Source organism: Condylura cristata, unplaced genomic scaffold (genome assembly GCF_000260355.1).
Source record: "Condylura cristata isolate star-nosed mole 26May11 unplaced genomic scaffold, ConCri1.0 scaffold00017, whole genome shotgun sequence".
Classification (NCBI taxonomy): Eukaryota; Metazoa; Chordata; class Mammalia; order Eulipotyphla; family Talpidae; genus Condylura; species Condylura cristata.
Window position 1 is genome coordinate 13367539 of NW_004567118.1, and position 20408 is coordinate 13387946.

General features: G+C 38.3%; 1 protein-coding gene across 1 annotated transcript in view; it reads left to right on the forward strand.

Annotated features, from left to right (window-relative positions):
* Nucleotides 1-323: 323 nt before the first annotated feature.
* The window catches only part of PPM1E (protein phosphatase, Mg2+/Mn2+ dependent, 1E), a 93235-nt gene continuing 73150 nt past the window's right edge, over nt 324-20408 (forward strand). Inside the window, exon 1 of the mRNA XM_004684425.2 lies at nt 324-917. Within this exon, the coding sequence (XP_004684482.1) occupies nt 439-917 (479 nt within the window). The 5' untranslated portion in view covers nt 324-438. The remainder of the gene's footprint in view (nt 918-20408) is intronic.

Consider the following 20408-nt stretch of genomic DNA (forward strand, 5'->3'; position numbering starts at 1 on the left):
ACAGTAAAGACATTTAGAGTTGGCGATTGGGCAAGTCGGGTGTCCTTTCGACTCACAAACTCGACGGGAGGGACCCTGAAATTCTTAATTAGAGCTAGTTGCCATGGTGACAGTCTCTAGGCAGCGTAGGCTGAGCTCTTCATAGGGCTAGAGGATGGGCTGCCACTGGACCCCGCGCGCGCGCCCGCCACCAACTTTCCCTCCAGACCGGCGAGGGGAGGCGCGCTCCGCCCCCGCCCCCGCCCCCGGGCCGCGCACGTTGGCGCTCGGCGGCGCGCACGCCTGCGGGAGCCCTCTCCAGGCAACCTAGTGCTGATCGCTCTTGCCGGTGCGGCCGTTAACCGCCCTTGCGGGAGCCGGAGGCTCAAGAGCATCCCCCTCCCCTTTCGAGGTTTCTCCCCACCCCCTTCCCGGTCGGGCCTCGGGGCATGAGCAGCGATGGCCGGCTGCAGCCCTGAGGAGAAAACTTACCGGCGCTTCCTGGAGCTATTCCTGGGCGAGTTTCGCGGACCTTGCGGCGGCGGCGAGCCGGAGCCGGAGCCCGAACCCGAGTCGGAGCCCGAGCCAGAGCCCGAACTGGTGGCGGCAGAGGCGGCCGAGCCTTCGGTCGAGGAACCCGGGGAGGAGGTGGTCGCTGTAGTCGCGACGGAGGAGGGGGAGCAAGAGCAGGAGCAAGACCCCGAGCCCGAAGAGGAGGCGGTGGAGGAAGAGGCGGTGGTGGCGGCGGAGGGCGAGGAGGAGGAGGAAGAGGTGGAGGAGGCGCCCGCCGCCCCGGGGCAATCGGCCGTACCGCCGCAGCCGCCGCAGCCCCAGCTGCCGCCGCTGCCCCCGCTCCCACGGCCGCTGTCGGAGCGCATCACCCGCGAGGAGGTGGAGGGCGAGAGCCTGGACCTGTGCCTGCAGCAGCTCTACAAATAGTTAAGTAGCGGGGCTCGGTGGGAGGTGGGTCCGCAGTCCCCGCCGCGCGGGCTCGGACCCGGTCTCTTCGGCCCCTCCAACGGGTCTCTTTTCGGGTCTTCATCCCCACACCGGCGCGTGGCGCGTTGCAAAGCGCCCCCACTGCTCGGACGCCGGCGGGCGGCCGCGAGCTACCCACGCTTGCCTGGTCCCCGCGCCCTCCGGCCGGGCCCCTTCTTCTGGTTTCCCTGTGGCCGCCCACTTCTTGCTGCACTTCGCACGCCCTTTCCCCTTGGTGCCTCGGAAGGTCCTTGCTTCCAGTCTTGAGAGCTTCTTCTTGCTAGTTGCCTCTTCCTCCAGGAGGCTTCTTCCCACCCGGGTCTGTCTTTCCTCAGACTGTGTCCCTTGTTGTTTGGCGGCGGAAAGATACGACTCCTTTCTGGGCTGAAACTGGGAGAATCCTCCTGCGTAACCGCAACAATAATAATATTGTGATGCCAGCTCGATATCTACAGGAGGAGAGACTAGATTTTCCGTCAGGTGCTCAATTTTAAGAGTGAAGGGCTCTTCAGATGGCTTAATACACAGGAGACCAGTATCTGAGGTTAAAGATAAAACTCGGGGTGGGGGGGCGGGTTTTTAAGGAATTATTGGTATTTGCACGAGTCACAAAGTGGGAAAGTCAGATTGGTTTGATAAAATTGCAATTAGGTGCAGTATTTTCAGTCCATTAAGAAGACAGGGAAGGGGAGAGAAAGCAGATGGCTTAGCTACACAGATGAAAGTCTAAAATAGAAAGGTCAGGGCTTGCCTTTTATTCCAGTTCTGGTTTTTATAGGCTTGAAATAAAAAAGGGTTTATAACTGCGTTTCTTTCAAAATAGAATACTTAAAAGCCCCAGAAAACATTGGTAAACCTGGGAGCCCTTTGCCATTCTGCTAATAGTTGTATAGTTGTAATAGAAGGTATTACTCTGAAACCCCCCCCCAGCAAAGTTTACTCCTGCAAGATTTACTGCAATTAAGTTCAAACTCACTTGAATTTCCTCAAAAGCCTAAATTAAGAGAAAGGCCTGGAAAGTATTTTGTCTCAAGCCAGCCTAACGGACACCTGATCAAATAATTTTTCCAGTTAAAGCATATGCTTGAGAAAAAGCATTTAACACATGTTAAAAAGATTAACGTCTATTGTAGAAGTAGACCTTGTTGATGCCCCACACTTTATAAGCTATTTAAAATTTTATTTTGAAATCGTATCCAGGGCCCTCCCTGGTGGCACAATGGGTTAAAGCACAGCACTATGAAGCTATCTGCAGCCACACAACACAGGTTCGATCCCAGGCCAGGGTTGTGACCCACATGACACAGTAGACCTCTCCTGTCTCACCTGCTCCCCTCAGCAGTGTACTTTGCCAGTCCGCCTGTTCTGCTCCCTGCTCTGTCTCTGGAGAATCCTGTCACCACCACCACCATCACCTACCTCCCCACACCCTACTTCTATCCTGTACCCAAGTTCTTGTATGCATAAATAAATCTTTAAAAAAAATAGTATTCAATCACTAAAGCAATGATGCTTTTTAAGACAATGTAAAAAATAAGATGTCTTGTTATAAGTACTACCACTCAGAGATTATCAGTATTCGATTTTAGAGTTATTTCTTTCTAATTTTTGTAAACTATCCTAAAAAAGCTTGTGAATGTCATTTGTTAAACACAGTTGTTTACAACTTCCTGCTCAAAATAAAATGGATATATTTACCACAGTGGAAGGAAAATATTTTCACAGTATTAGACTATTTGGGTTTTGACAGTTCTTACCTTTATAAGTTGCAAAGTTAAAGGACCATTTAAATTATTAGAGAAGGCCCGTTAAAAAGAGTCATTAAAGAAACCACAAACATTTGCCATTCAAGGTTTGTTTTTTTTTAAAAAATGAGACTCATAGAGTTAATATCATAAGTATATGTGTGTTTTTCCATATGAAAGGAAATCTAGATTTTGATATGCTTATAAACTAGTCAAAGTATTCAGATGATAAGATGGTCATCTAATTGAGAACGGAAGTTTGAATTTGAAGTAAAACTAACAAACTTTGAAAATATTATTTCACCTTAAGTCAGAAATGCTGTCCTTTGTACTGTTCTGTGCAGTTGCTATTAATCTGGGGTGTTTTTGTTTTTCAGATATAAAATGGCTGGCTTGTTTATGTTAAGTATGTTCAAGGTCTAAAATATTTTAAAAAACCTAACAGTTAAAAAAATATGTATTTACAGCTTTTAGTTTTTATGTTATGTATAAAAGAAAACCATGTGATTTAGTTATAAGATTCAATGCTGGAAGACATTATAAAGATAGACCATTTTTTTGTCCAAGCACTTTATTTTGCAGATGAAGAAACTATGGATCTAGATTCAGAAATGACAAGTTAACGTACAAATGATTTCAATGTATCTCAATATAATCTCAGTCTCAAAACTCTCTTCGACATATTTGAAATGTTTGGTTCTCAAATTTCTTAGGAAATGCTTGGAAACAATTCTGATTATGAATATGTTGAAATTGCTTATTTGGGAATGGTGGAGATTTTTATTCAAAATATGTTCTCAAATACTCACCCACTCTTGTTTATTTTGGGAATTCTTAACGTTCTTTAAAAACACTGTCATGCTTGTCTAATGATGCTAACAGTTTAAAATCAAGTTACCTGGACTATATAACATCACTTATATGATAGTTGTGAAAATTTATGAAGAAAATAATGCTGTCTTTAATACTAGTATCCTAAGTCTCTAGTGTGTTTTTTCTGTCAGTATTTTAGAAATGTACACTCTGTAGGTGCTAAATAGACTGAGGTTCACTGAAGAGGTGCTTCTCAGTACTGGTTTATGTATACAGTGGGTTGAAATTTTGCAATGTAGTGAATATTTTTCTAAATATTTTGCTTCTATCAAAAGAGTTTCAGAATAGAAACAGTAGATGTGTTTTCATTCTTCCTTTTGGGAAACTCAGAGCTCAGGACTAGCCTGAGATAAACAGTTATATAGACAAAGGATCAAGGTTTAAACGAATAAAATATAGGTGTAATTAGCAACTTAAGACTTTTTCAGATAAAGTTGTTTTCTTTTAGGTATTGCTGAAATAAAAAAAAACACATGTAACATTTTTAGAGAACAATTATAACTTAAGAAATGACAAAAATTCCCTCAGTGAGAACTGTCTGTTGTAGGCTGTAAATGCTTTTTTAAAGGAAAATTTAAACAATTTTGTTTCAATTTATTAAAACTTAAGAATCGATAATAAATGTATGCAATACTATAAAACTGCTTTACTGAATTAGTCTATTACGTGTCGATAAAAATTCTAATATTTGAAACCATCAATTGATTGAACCCTAAAGTATCTATTTTACTCCCTTTTTCTAAACTTAAATGTCCTTCAAGAGATTAAAATATTTTCTAATAATAAAATGCTAGGATTTCCTATTTTACTAAATCTATTTGAAAAGGTAGAGAAGAGATATTTTTTAGCTTTGCAATAATTTGAAAATAAAAATTTTTAACTGGTCTTACAACAGATGTGAATATAAGACTGCTTATATAGATTACATGGACCAAAATTGTGTGTCTTATTTCTCTGTACTATACTGAGGGTAAAATTTATTTCTAAAAGAAACAAATACTTTGAAGTCTTTACTCATGTGTCATTACATTTTTAGAGCATTTTTCTCATTCATTCATTTAGTTCAGGATTAACTTTCTAAGGGTAAGACAAATATCCCAGTAGCCTGGCCAAGTTGAGACAGTCCAGAAGGTGTACAGTAGTAGTGAGGGTGGGTACTTTGAAAATGGATTGGAAAAGAAACTCTTTGTTTATGGATGCTAATAGTACACTATATTAATTATGTGAATCATTAATGACTTTGAAAAAGTGAGAAGACAAATTTTGTCTTTTATGTAGTATATATGTGAAAAAATACATGAATGCATGTAATTTCACTCAATTTAAAATTACATCTTTTTTCTTATTGAAATGTAGTGTTTATTACAAGAAGTGAAGAACACTCATATTAGTGAAAAAAAAGAAGAAAATAAATACCGATCATTCAGCCTGGCCAAGTTGAGACAGTCCAGAAGGTGTACAGTAGTTTTTCTACTATCTCTCAGGCTACCTCTTCCTTTCTGTGAGCTTTGTCCACACACTTACTACTAGTATTTGGTTGTCTTGGGTAAAGATTGATCTCTGCCATGATTTTGGTTATTATGCTTAGATTGATGGCACCCAACTCTATTTTCAATCCTACTTTAACTGTTAGGGGAACAAAGGATTCTACTCAGACTTTAGGACTTCTGAAGGGAAATTGTTCAAAAACTCAATTTTCAATTCCATCTTCCCTCCCCCGCTCCCAAATAAACAAAACTAAAGTTTGATTTTGTTGGTGAATTCTTCCTGACTTTTATCTCCTCTTTTATGTGTATGTTTGTAAAGAATACAGAAGTGTTTTTATTTTTTTTCATCTAGTGATAGAAAACACAAATGCTGACTTGGCATATATTCACATATAACCTTTTCTCTCACTTGGACGACTCAACAGATTGGGGAATCCAGAGGAAATGCTATAATCATTCTATGGAACATACTATATTAGTATTCAAAAGCTTCATTACATCCTATTCCTTTTTTTTATACTCTAAAACATTGTGATTATGTTGTTTGATGAGAGTCACAGATAGCAGGAGGCACCCGATGTCACTTTACTCTCAGCCAGTTGGGTTTGCGTGTGGTGACTCTGGCACATATAATTTTGACCACACTGAGGAAGTGCTCTGGAACTGGGTGTGGGGGTTGGGGGTGCCAGGAGTAGCCGCTAGGAGCCAGGGTGCTACCACTCAAATGGCACTATCTTGCCAGACTGTTTAACCTCTGTTTACACCTTGCATTCCGTCAAGTTTGCAGTGTAGCCAAAGTGATTCCTCTAGGAGATAGAGGAATTGTGTAGATTGTCTAGTTGTCAGCCACTACTTAAGCATATCTCTTTTTACTCAGATAAATTGAAGTTAAAGGCAAAGCACACCAGACTGTAAAGTTTTCCAAGACTTCTGATCCAAACCATAAGGAGTTAGAGATTAGAGTTCAGCTACAAAGTCAGAGGGAAGGTTTCATACAAGACAACACTCATTTCTGACCTAACTTAAGTTTAGGGATTTTTAAAACCACACTGAGATTTGATGACTTATTAGAAATACTCATAGAACTGACTGAATGCTATTATACTAATGGATATGGATCGTTTTAGGGAAAAGAAATGACTTAGAAACAACCACAAGAAGAAATGTAAAGGGTGCAATTATATTGGAAAGAAGAGAATACTTATAGTTGACTGTGATCTTGATTTAGGGTATTTTTGAAGAGGTCACTTGCTTACAAGTCCAGACAATGCTGTATGATGGGAATATAATTCAACCACATACATAACTTAAAATGTTATATCACTCACATTTTAAAATAAAAATACAACAAGGCCCTCCCTGATGGAGCAACAGGTTTAAAGTACAGTACTATGAAGCTATCAACAGTCACTGCAGCAGGAGTTCAACCCCCAGCCAGGGAGGTGACCCACATAGCACAGCAGACCTCTTCTGACCTGCCTACTGCGCCCTTCAGCAGTGTATTTCAATTCATCTGCCTGTTTCTCTCCCCACTCTGTCTCTGGTGAATCCTCTTTCCCCACCCCTTGCACCTCTGGCCCAGTTTTTATATAAATAAATAAATAAATCTTTAAAAAAATGCAAGAGGTAAAAACTTTTTAGTATTTTATTGTATAGTTATCCATTTATAACCAAACATACTGTTATTCTAAAGTTTTGCCTTTAACGAAACACAATTTGACACCCAGAAATTTTTTTTTTAAATATTTATTTATTTGTGCATACAGAACTGGGGTACAGGCCAGAGGCTCAGGGGCGGTGAGAGGTTTCACCAGAGACAGAGTAGGGAGCAGAACAGGCAGATCGAGGAAGTACACTGCTGAGGGGAGCAGCGGGCGGGTCAGGAGAGGTCTGCCACACCATGTGGTCACCTCCGGGGCAGGCGGGAATCGAACTCATGCGGAAGTGGCTTTAGATTCTCAGTGCAGTGCTTTAACCCGCTGCGCCACCAGGGAGGGCCTGAAACCCAGAAATTTTAAACAAAAGACTAAAAAAGATAGTTTACAACCAGTTTATAGTTCACAATAATGGCAAACAAATATCAATATATTCACCCACTAAAATGCCTGGAAATTATTTTATTCCTTTTGTACATGACTAATCCTGCAATTTATATTAATCGCAGGTTCATTAATTTTTTTTTTAAGATTTATTTATTTGTACAGAACTGGGGTACAGGCCAGAAATGTGGAGGGTGGGAGGATTCACCAGAGACAGAGTGGGGAGTAGAACAGGCAGATCGACAAAGGGGAGCCGAGGGCGAGCCAGGAGAGGTCTGCCGTGCCATGTGGTCACCTCCAGGGCAGGTGGGGATCGAACTCATGTGAAGTGGTTTAAGCTTCTTAGTGCTGTGCTTTAACCCGCTGCGCCACCAGGGAGGGCCCTCATTAATATTTTTGAAGTAGCCAAAGGCATCTATTTTTTATATAGCTTTAATACCTAGTGTAGTAGTGATCTATTCAACATTGTGTCTCGTTAGAAAAAAAAATTCTTTTTCATTTTTTAAAATTTAGTAAAAAGAATATTTTTCACAATTAGTTTGCAATTTGTGTTAATGTCATTTTTCGGTATGTGATCATTTAGAAATCAATAAAATACATGCCGGTTATCAATTAGCAGTAGGTTATAAATTAATATTAACCAGTGATCACATAGTCTAGAAATGTTATGGATTACAATTCCCACAATTGGGTCCATAAACTGTACCATAATTTTGTAATCATCATCATTGTAAATCTTTATTCCTCTGCATAATACATTTAAATGACTCAAAGAAAAGTTTGTCCTTCAGAGTCAGAATTCATTTTTATATTAAATATCCAGTTTATGTTTATATAATACTAAGTAAAACTGTGATGATTAAGAAGAGGAAGAGAAAATGGGACATGTGATTCCAGTATCTAATATAGGTCTATAAAATATATTGAAGATCATGTACAAAATAAAAGTGTTCTCTCAGAATCACGCCTTACAAATACTTATTCCTATCAACTAATTAAATATTACATTGGAAAGGTCCATTAAATATTACATTAAGTAATTAGTATATATTTATATTCTTACATAGGTCACAATTATCAAACCATGAAACTGAATTTCTCATGTCCCCAAGGACAATAAAAGGGGATTTTAACTAAAATCGCTATGTTGAGAATTTTCTTAGTTTTAAAAAGTGGTTTATTTCACTGTAACTTTTCTAAGTAGCTGTCTAAATATAGCTGTACATGTGGCTTGATAATTTTGTGATTAATATATTACCATGCAAATTTGTAGTCTTCCAGTTCCTGAAGTATCTATGATCAGTTATATTCAAATACGTTATTGAATTATTAGGTATTTTGTAATAATGTGAAAAACAGTAAATCCTAAAACCAATGTGATTAAGACAGTAACCTCATTTTGAAGTTGACATTAATGGAGTTTATTTTCTTATTCATTTGCTTTCCACCTCATTACAGAAAGGATTTCAAGTGGCAAATTAATTTTACTATAATGGTAGTAATATTTATTTAGCCAAGAAGAAAACATTAAGCACCTACCATATGCCCAAAACTGTGCTAAATGTTGCTTATAAAGAAATAAAATACATGTTCCTTTCCTCAAGAAATATGTGGTTTAGAGGAAAAGTCAGACAATTTAACCACCAAGTATAATGTGTGTATAATATTGCTGCTGTTTTATGTCTGAGGTGCTAATACTAATCACATTACATACTATTATTTTTGGTTTGTAAAATCAGGTAATTAATGTTTATGAACATTACATAACTTGTCCATGGTCATGCAATAAGTGTTAGAATTAGAAAGTGAATTCAAACATGTTTGATTTTTAAGCTTGTTATCTTGATGCCCCGGTATACTGATAAGAGCTAAGACACAACAATGCAGAGGATTTTGTGGGGACATTGAAATCAGTGCCTATGTGTAGGCCATTAGATTGTGAAAGGGGATACTTAAATCTAGTTTGAAGATGAAATAGGAGTTGGCCACTAAGGGCTGGGCATTCCAACAGAGAGACTATGATGCAGAAGCTGGGAGATGAGAAGGTATACCCTCTTGGACTTGCCTAACTTTAGTTCTTCGAATAAAGGAGGGTAAACCTGCAAGAATGAGCTAAGAAATAACCTGAAAATCATTTATCAAACCAATATTGTTGGGCACTCGAGACTTTTTTCCATTGCACCTCTGGGTTTTTTAAGCAAGTCATAGAAATGCCACTAATGTTAAACAAAATGCCACAAATCAGGAAATAGAAGAGCCTTATGCTTTATCTCCCCTCTCATTTGTTTTATTTGGCTTTTAGAACAATGAATTCTAAAAATTGTAAAGTCTCTTTTTTTTTCTGACTGGTTCTCTCATTCTGCTACCTGATACTAACCTCTATGGTGATTTTTAGAACTGAAAACTTCCTGGTGTTTTCATTTCACCTATTCTTAAATCCTATTTACTGCTTAAAGATTTATGAAAGGGTAAGTATGATTCTCTATATTAGTATCCACTGTTCAGAGTAAGTATACAAAAAGTACTAAAACATCCTTTGTTTGTGTGGAGAGACGGAAGCACATCAAGCTGCTGGTAGATGTACAGGACAACATAAGAACATGACCTAGTTTATAAGTCAATATATAAAATTTAAGAGATAGAGAATTATTGTTCTGACTTTGAAGGAGCACTGTTAATAGGCTTGTTTACCATTAAATAAGAGAATTATTAGTTTCTTTTCTCCATCTTTATAATCTAAAATACTACCTCCAATTAGAAGAATTTCCCTGAGGTCAGCTAGAATTAATTATTCCATTTCCTAAACTCAGTATTTTACCTGTATTTTTTAAAGGACATTCACTAATTTCTTCCTTTTTATTATGAATCACTTGCATGCATATCTTTTTCTCCTCTATTAAATAGTACCTTTCTTAAAGCAAAATTCGTGTTTCATACACAGAATTAAATTTTGTATATATAAGGCACTGGGCTAATAATGAATGAATTAAAGCATAACATCTGTATCATAAACGAAATCATCACAGCAGTGTTTAAAGTGTTGGGTATGAATTACCCACTTCAGAATCATCTGGAATCCTTTGTTTAAAATGCAGATTTTTGTTCTCCTGCCCACACATATTAAATGAGCATTTCAATAAAGTCCAGGAATCTTGTCTTGAATAAAAATTACATGTACTTATGCACATTGAAGTTTGAGAACCTACTGCATTAGGGAAAATGTGAAAATCCAAATTAAAATTGTCTTTATATAAAATTGCAGATAGCTTAATGTTAAAATAATAACATTCTGTACAAAGCAGTATATTTTTGTAAGAAGAAAAAATGAACAGAAAGATATTTCAATGCAATTTTCTTTACATGAACAAACATAGTATTAAGCATTTTGGAGCTTTTAGTCTTAAAATTATATTTCAATACAGTTTTGACTATTGTTGACCACCAATTTTCTGTGAATGAATGCATTTGAGATAAAAATATACCAGAGTTTTATGACCTAAAGACTAGGAAAAGATGCATTCAGCATTTTTTTTTAAAGATTTATTTATTTGTGCATACAGAACTGGGGTACAGGCCAGAGGCTCAGGGGCGGCGAGAGGCTTCACTAGAGACAGAACAGGGAACAGAACAGACAGACCAACGAAGTACACTGCTGAGGAGAGCAAAGGGCGCGTCAGGAGAGAGCTGCCATGCCATGTGGTTACCTCCGGGGCAGGCAGGGATCGAACTCATGCGGAAGCGGCTTTAGATTCTCAGTGCTGTGCTTTAACCCGCTGCGCCACCAGGGACGGCCACATTCAGCATTTTTATCTGCACATTCTTTATTGCTCTATGTATACTCTATGTATAGGGCATGATTTCCTATAACATAGGAAGTATTACTAGTGACTAGTAGTTTTCTTGTAAGTAGTGTGGTTTATTTAACAGCGTATATTTTTATCTTTCACAACACATTACCTGAAGTGTAGAAGGTATGCCCATATTATTATGGGTAGAAAAAAATGAGCACAGGGGTCTACCATGGTTGCACAAGGGGTTGAAGCACAGCACTATGAACCTATCCACAGCCACTGCAGCATGAATTTGATCACCAGTCAGGGATCTGACCCAAATGGTGCAGCAGACCTCTCCTGTCTCTCCCGCTGCTTCCCTCAGCAGTGTGTTTCAGCCAACCTGCCTATTCTGCTCTCCACTCTGTCTCTGGTGAATCCTCTCACTCCCCCACAACTCTGGCCTGTTCCCCAGTTCTTATAAGCATAAATAAATGAGTCTTAAAAACCCTGGAGATAGATGATAAAGGAATACATAAATCTACCACCCTTCCACAATTTCATTATTTTGTGTAATCCCACCTAGTTCCCCCACCATAAACATACACATTTTAGATTTGCAATGATAACGTACTAATTAAGTATTTTCCCTTTTTCAATATAATCCATAAATGAGTGTGGTAAATATTTTCCATATTACTCCATAGATTTCCAAATTATCTTTACATAACATTACATCTGCAGGTGATGCATAATTAAATCAGTCCCTTATTGTAAATATTTGAGTCTAATTTTTTTTTTTTAAAGATTTATTTATTTGTGCATACAGAACTGGGGTACAGGCCAGAGGCTCGGGGGCGGCGAGAGGATTCACCAGAGACAGAGTGGGGGACAGAACAGGCAGATCGACGAAGTACACTGCTGAGGGGAGCAGCGGGCGGGTCAGGAGAGGTCTGCCGCGCCATGTGGTCACCTCCGGGGCCGGCGGGAATCGAACTCATGCGGAAGTGGCTTTAGCTTCCTAGTGCTGTGCTTTAACCCGCTGCGCCACCAGGGAGGGCCTTGAGTCTAATTTTTAAAAAAGATTTATTTATTTTTGAATACAAGAACTAGGGTATAGGCCAGAAGTGCAAGGGTGAGAAGATTCATCATAGAGTGGAGAGCAGAACGGGTGGATCTACTGAAATACACTACTGCTGAGGGAGCAGTGGGTGAGACAGAAGTGGTCTGCCACACCATGTGGGTCAGCTACCTGGTTGGGGATTGAACTTGTGCTACAGTGGCTATGGATAGCTTCACAGTGCTGCACTTTAACCCCTTGCTACACCAAGGAGGTTCCCTTTACTCTAATTTTTTAATGGTTAAATGACACTACAATTACATTCTTTGCATAAGCTGTTAGTCTTCTACTGGATATTTTCTTAGGTAAATTTCATGAAAGATTGTTTGAAAACATGTATTGAAAACCAACTAGTGACTAGCTATATAGTTTTGATTTGGGGATTTTCTGGAGTGTATTGTGTTGTCATTGTTGGTTTGTTTGATATAACAATAGCATTTGTTCTTGACTGTGGATTAGGTAATATGCCAAATAGCTTGTGTGCATGGTTAAATTTAATTCGGCTACAAACTCTATTAAATAAGGGTTTCAGGATTCAAAAAAGTTTGTAATTTGTCCAAAGTTATATAACTAATAAGTGACAAAATTGGCATACAGAACTGTGTGACTCCAAAACCCCACTGGCTCTTAGATTCTATATAGACAGGTATAATGGCAAGGTTCCTACAGTAGTAGACTATAGTAGATTAGATTTGATGTTTTGTGCAGACGTTCTCTGAATAGACATGCCTAAGTACAATGTACTATTGATCCCAAAGGAATTTTTACTGGGAATCTAAAAACTGACTTTTTTTTTCAAAGATTTAGTTACTTACACATACAGAACTGGGATACAGGCCAGAGGTGCCAGGACGGTGAGAGGATTCATTATGTGGGTCACCTCCAGTACCGGTGCCAGTGTCAGGGATCAAACTCATGCTGAAGTGGCTTTAGCTTTTCAGTGTTGTGCTTTAACCCACTGCGCCACCAGGGAGGGCCAATACTGACTTTTCTATGTAGATTTAATAATTATTCTTGGGCCCCATAAGCTAATCATTTTGTCATTTTCATTAGTGTAGTATTTGCCACTCCAAAGTGTCTACAGGGTATGCATAACCAATTTAGAAATTGTTTCATTTAATGAATAAATGCTGCAATAAAAAATGAAATGGAAAATGAATTAGAAATCTTTAATACTTAAATGTATGCCTACATTTATATTTTAATATCGTATATTTTGTGTTATATCCATTTTGTGGAAATGGATATTTTAATTTCCTGATATTTTAAAGATATTGATTTTAGTATTTTGGGTATAATATATGCAAGAGCATTTCTGATCAAGACATCTACTGTCTGTTCAATTGTTAGTAGTTATTTCAGCTGTAGAATTACTAAATGTGTTTACTTTTGAAATCATTATCTACAACTCATAATTATTGTTAAATCTGTAATCTGAAGAGAGAAAACCACAATTATAAGAATAAAATGATGTTGAATTGTAAAAAAAAAAATTCTGACGTGTTTCAAAAAAGCTTTTAAAGCATTAAAATGCCTGTTCTTTATATAAACACTTGGTCCAGGTCTCTATTTCAGTCTTTTTTTTTTTTTAATATCAGAACTTTAAGTTTCACACAATTTTTTTTAAACATGGGGGCCAGAACCCCCCCTTTTTTAAAGATTTATTTACTTATTCATACAGAACTGGGGTACAGGCCAGAGATGCGGAGGGTGAGAGGATTCACCAGAGACAGAGTGGGGAGCAGAACAGGCAGATGGCCAAAGTACACTGCTGAGAGGAGCAGCGGGCCGGCCAGGAGAAGTCTGCCTCGCCATGTGGATCTCTTTTGGGGCAGGTGGGGATCGAACTCATGCGAAAGTGGCTTAAGCTTCTTAGTGCAGTGCTTTAACCCGCTGCGCCACCAGGGAGGGCCTTCACACAATTTTTTTAGAACACATTTTAACATGTACAATACATGCTAAAAAGGTTTAACATTTTTGTAATGATAATACAAAAAATGATAATACATAAAATTCCATTTTGCCCAAATTGGCCCAATTTGTTTAATACTCATTTTTTCACAAAGACAGTAGTTTTGTGGAGCATCTTTATAAGTCCTGTAGACCTCCCAGTATTTTTAGTCTTTTGGCACATCAGACTGCATTAAAGTCTTTCCTTGATTTCATCCAAAGAAACTGTTTCCTCAGGTTTGACAAGGTGATGTTATTGGTAAGCCCTAGACAAAAGAAAATGAGCCTCTACTGCTTGGTAGAATAGTGCTCTTTCATCAAGGTAGAACTTAAGAAGGAATTTGCAAACAAATGTTAGGGAAGAAAGGTACATTTACTGGTCAGAAACTGTCTGTTTCACCAATTCCCTGAATTTACTTAGTTTTTAGTTGATCATTTTTCATCTTCTTAGTAACACAGAATGTTCATGTTGTTTCTGCTCCAATTCCTTGCTGTTGTTGAGGAGGTGGTCAGAAAAGACTTTTTTTTTTAAACATGATTACTTCAAATATTCTTTGCAATGTTATTACAAAGATAAATTCCGTCAGTTAAAGAGTTAAGTGAGCTCAGTGAATTGGTTTTTATGTAAAATGATTTTTTGGTAAATTTGCTTTTGGCTAATGATCCAGCATTCACCTAACCAGCCAGGTAAGTGGAATTAATCCTAAAAATGAGTTGGCAGATGCTTCAAGTATGTTACCTGCATATCCTCTAAATTGACAATTTTCGTAATGACTGACCACAAATTGGACTATCAACCCTAATATCTAAAATGCACATATGTTTTAAACTAATGACTGCCCAGAAAAAGCAATTAAAGACCTTTACTCTCTTTTATGATGATAGACTTCTACACCGCTAGCCTCATGCTCTCATTGACGCTCAGGCCATATTTCCAAAAGAACATAGGAAATATGGTCACTTTTCAATATATCCAAATTAAGATTCTGCCTTTTCCTTCATCAAACAATCATTTAGAATATCTAATGTCTCATTGTCATTTCATTTTCTGTCCCCATCCTACTGAGTTATTCCTCACATATAAAGGACATGAGCAGAATAAAAGGCAAAAATCTAATTTGATGATCAGAGAAGTCAATCTCTAATATTTTGCCTTTCTGCTCAAGCATGTATTTCATAAGGGCAGAGACTGTATTTGTCCTGTTCTTAATTGTCCCCATTACATACATACATGCTTAATATCTGCTAAAGTAATGAAGAAAAATTTGTAAAAGATTTATTTCTTTATGCATAGAAGAGCTGGGGTGTAGGCCAAAAGTGTGTGTGTGTGTGTGTGTGTGTGTGTGTGTGTGTGGTGGGAGTGAGAGGATTTACCAAAGACAGAATGGGATGCAGAACAGACAGGTCTACTGAAATATATTGCTAAGGGGAGTAGCAGGTGAGGCAGGAGAGATCTGCTGTCACATGGGTCAGCTCCTTGCCCGGAGATTGAACTCATGCAGCAGTGGCTGCTGATAACTTCATAATGCTGAGACTTAACCCTTTGCGCCACCAGGGAGGTCCTAGTAATGAAGAAATTTTACTAGATTTTCCAGAAAGTCTGGTTACTTCAATAGCAAAACAACATTCCTTCTGGTCTACCATGTATAAGAATGCTGCATTCTCTTCAAGCATAAAATTTCACATTTGCTTGGATGGGCTGAATTAATATTTATACCCAGGAAACCCATGTGGATGGACAGTATTTTGCTTCTAGAGTTATAGACAAGCACTGGGAAGGCAATCGTAATGAATCACAATACATATATACAGTTTAGGCCAGTGATGAGAGGAAATGATGGTAAGGAGCCAGAGGTGAGCTGAAAGAACTGAGATTCTGATGAAATCTATTTTTCTGTCAAATTCTTCTATAATTTTTAGGCATTTTATTTTCTTATTTCCCCCACATGAACTTTCTGCCTAATTTCATTTCATTGTGGTCATACAGTAATTCTCCATTCAGGCTATTACAGCAAACACTTTCCTTTCTCCCTGCTTCTTCCCTATATAGCACCAACTTTGTATCCCAACTTTGTATACCAACTTTGTATCTTCCTTTCATAGAATAGCCTTTTCCTTTCTGCTTCTATATCTTTTGAGAGCCATTTTAAGTCTACTTGCTCTCTGGAAAATTGCAAGTTTGAAGTGTATTAATCCTTCCTGAGTTTTATTTTTCCTCCCCTCCCCCAGACATGACTCTCAGTATATTCTATTTTGTACCACAAAATTTGCTTATAATTTTCAAGTTTCCTTCTGTAATAGATTATGAATACCTCAGGCAGTGATAATTTTACTTTACATGAATTTTGCTACATTTTGGGTGGGTGTTTAATAATTGTGTTGACTTAGCAGATACTACCAGTTGATTGTTCCTCTTGAACTTTCCTAATTTCTTAACTCCCTTCATTTTTTTAACCTTAAGTACTTTTTTCCTCTTTGCTTATTCCTATGATAGATCTCTTTGTAGATATCAATACAATGTTATATATAAGTATGCAGTATTGCATATAATACACTAATATCTTAAATTATTTTTTACTGAGGTAATATTGCTTTAGTAGTAGAAGTTCCTAACTCTTCAAATATATGTTGCCACACTAGAGCCATTACCACAGTCCTAATAACCCTCCACCACAGTCCATCCTCTACCCTTTGCTCCTACCCCCTTTCCTTCTGGTCGCCTCAGTTCTACAGTCGGAATCCAAGGATTTATTTTGTTTGGTCTTTTTCTTTGTTTCTTTTTACTGTTACATTTGTGTTTATATGAAATCATCTTACTTATATTTAAGGGTAGGTAACATAAAGATATATATGGCCTATTTAAAAATGGATCCAGATCATTTTATGTAAATTTTTAGAGTGAGGCTTAGACTGTTCTGTTCAAATTAGTATACTGATTTTGATGTAGTCTTTTTGTAAAAACGGTTTCTACTTGTCAAAGGAGAAGTATGACTTGTATGTGTGACCCATTCACAAAAAATGTATGACATGGATTTTAGTGTTATAGATGTATGGAACTAAATATTAAGAAACTTTTCTCAGGTGGATGAGGAGAGTAGGAAGCTAGAGATACCCATGAGAGAATTCTGTCATGAAGCTTTGTTATGTTAGCAAGTGCAACAGAAAAATTGACAATTTTGTCTCAGATGCACTCCTGAAAACTATACTGGATGTCCAAGGAGATTGTGGCACCAACCAATGACAAGGTATTTCTGTGGTGTATAAGGATCTTGAATTTACTCAAGTCCCTCTGGGAAAGCACTGGTCAAATATCCCCTACCCTGTTGTTGGGAAGGGCTCATCACAAAGAGCCCCTTCCCCACATGACTGAGCTTGGGTACTAACAAATATGGGAATGGTAGAGAATTAGGAAAGATCCAAAAAGAAAAATTACTCTTGGTTGGACATAATAACCATAAACAAGCTACAATACCAAGTTAAGGAGATTACGATGCTTTGTGAGGAGCATCTACACTTGGATGAAGCGATTCATTATACTGTGGGTAGCTGTGGATACTATGATGTACAAGATAAGAAGTAGATTGAGATTTTCATAAAGAAACAGCATTCCTACCAGGATTTATCACTGCTTCTCTCCAGATGAAAAGAATCATATGAAGGGCATGTGACTTATATTTGTGGGATAATACGTCAGCAGACCACTTTGAAGCTCTAAAGCATTACATGGTATTTTGGCATAAATGACATAGAAGTGTTTCCTGGCACCTCACATCCCCTTGACCCTTTAGGAGGGTCCAGAACATGATAACTGCAGAAAATCCATCATTTCCTCCTTGCTATTGCGTTGTAGCTTTGAGGCTAAGGGAGCTTGCTTTTCAAGATTATGTAATCAGAATATGTTCCAATGAATTGATTTTTATTTTGAAGCAACTGTAGAAATGTAGACAGATTGAAACTGTGTAAACCTGGAGAATGTCATGGTTTGTGGGTCTTTACATGTGCACTTATAATTGCAAGACATGACGCAAACAACAATGGAAGAAGTTTTTAAAAAGGAAAGATTTTCTAAGGTCACAAATGGCCTTCCATTCTACACCACATGGTGACTGCAGCACCCATTAGTCCAAACAAAAGCTGATCTTGAAAGATAGCATTGTCTTTTAATGAGAGCCTAGAGCTGGTGGCACCAATAGTTAATTGGTGCACCAGGACTGTAGTAGCAGCAGGTAGTCACAGGTGGCACTGCTTGAGGCAACACCACAGCCCTAGCCTCAGTGATTTGCAGGTCAGGCAGGGTAGCATCAGAGACAATAGCAATAGTTGACAAGCTCTGGGAGTGATGCAGGAGGAATGCAAACTCTGTATACCTGCTTATTCATGAGGAGTTGGTGAGTTTTATCTCACCAGTCCTTCTCTCTGCTCTTGGATCAGCAACAAAACCCTTTTGTTTATGTATCTCATCCTCTTCTTGTCTAGCTTCACCTAATATAAATCTCCAATTTATTCAAATATTTACACAGTGGCATCTTTTTAGCCTACTCATGAAAACCTCATACTTTGGAATTTCTTTTATTGTCATAAAATGCTTTACAGATGTTGAAGAAAAGATCAGTCTAACTTGATTTAGAGGGATTACCATATTTGTGAAAAAAACAACAACAACAACAACTAAGATGTCTTTCTGGGCCATTTGCTTTTTGATATATTCAGATTGATCTTTATCCCAATGAAAAAAGATATATAGGTTGGCCCTCCCTGGTAGCTCAAAGCTAACCACAGCTGCTTCAGCACAAGTTTGATCCCTGGCCAGGGAGGTGACCCACATGGTGCGGCAGACCTCTCCTGTCTCTCCTGCTGCTCCCCTCATTAACTTCGTTAATGCCTGTTCTACTCTCTACTCTGTCTCTGGTGAACCCTCTCACTGCCCCTGCACCTCAGGCCTGTATCTCAGTTCTGTATGCATAAATAATTTTTTTTAAGAAAAAAGAAAACAGATATAAGAAATTGTACCCTAATTAGCTAATTCTATAATTCTTGCCAGGATAGTGAATGTTCATTGTGAACAGCTGAGTTAGAACATTGTGTTTGTGAGACAGTTTGAGTTGAAAAATTTGCTTTAAAGATTAAATGAGGAGGGATCTCCCTGGTGGTGAAAAAGGTTAAGTCTCAACACTATCAAGCTATTGACAGCCATTTGATCCCTGGCCAGGGAGCTGACCCACATGGTACAGCAGATCTCTCCTGTCTCACCTGCTGCTCCTCTCAGCAGTGTATTTCAGTAGATCTGCCTGTTTTGCTCTCCACTGTGTTTCTGGTGAATCCTCTCACACACACCCCTCCCCCCACCTCTGGCCTACACCCCATCTCGTGTATGCCAAAATAAATAGAAACATCTTAAAAAAAAAAGATTAAATGAGGGAATAAAGTCTATTGATAAACCTGATGAAATCACTAATCTTTAAAAGAAAAAAATTACTCTCTCCTATTTTCTCTGTACTGGGAATAGCTCTCCTGTTACATCCTCTGAAAATGTATGCTTGAGCCAAGTTCATCTCCACCCCCTTCTTTGTCAGGAGCACCTCTCAGCTGCTGAGTAGATGACTATCTACTGTGGTGCTCAAACACCAAAAGACACTGACATATGAGATACTTGGAAACTTGGCAGCCTGCATCCTCTGAATTCACTTTTTCCTATCTGCAGCTTCCAAACCAGCACTATTTCAAATGACATCAACACAACCATGTCACTGGGGCTGAGGCTTCCATGGCAGGGTTGGCTGGCTCTGGTATCTGAAACTGTTTTGGGGAACCTCATCATCAGTAATGCTAACAACACTTCTTTGAAGCAGTAGCTAGCCACTCTAGGCTTTGCCATTTTAGAGGCCCTGGAGCTGTTTTGCCTGATGGTGGCCTTTCTTACCATAACCCTTTTCCATGTGAAGGAACTGTCACACTACCTTCCATAGTTTTCTCCATGTCTCCTCTAACCTGTACTTTTCCTGTACCTCCCCAGTCATCCTAAGGAAAGTGTTTGACTCAAGGGTTTGACAAGGAACCCAAATAAATATTGTATAAACAAGAAAAAAATTACTGTTAAAGAGGGGAGTTTGCATTTAATGTATTAATCTTAGTGGAAAATAGATCAATGAATAATAGAAAATAAGATGAAACAAAGTTAAACAGAATTGCATCAACATACTGTAGGGGAACTTAGAAAAGAATGATTGAAATTGATTAGGGTATCAAAGAAAGTGTCACTAAGAATGTGGAATTTAAGCAATGTACAGATTTAATGTAATCCCTATCAAATTTCAGTGACATTCTTCAAATAACAAACAATACTGAAATTCATATGGAACCACAAAAAGAAAAAAATAGGCAAAGCAACCCTGACAAAGAAAGAGGAAAATTGTGGCATCATACTTTGAGAGTTGAAACAATGTTACAAAGCTATAATAATCAAAACA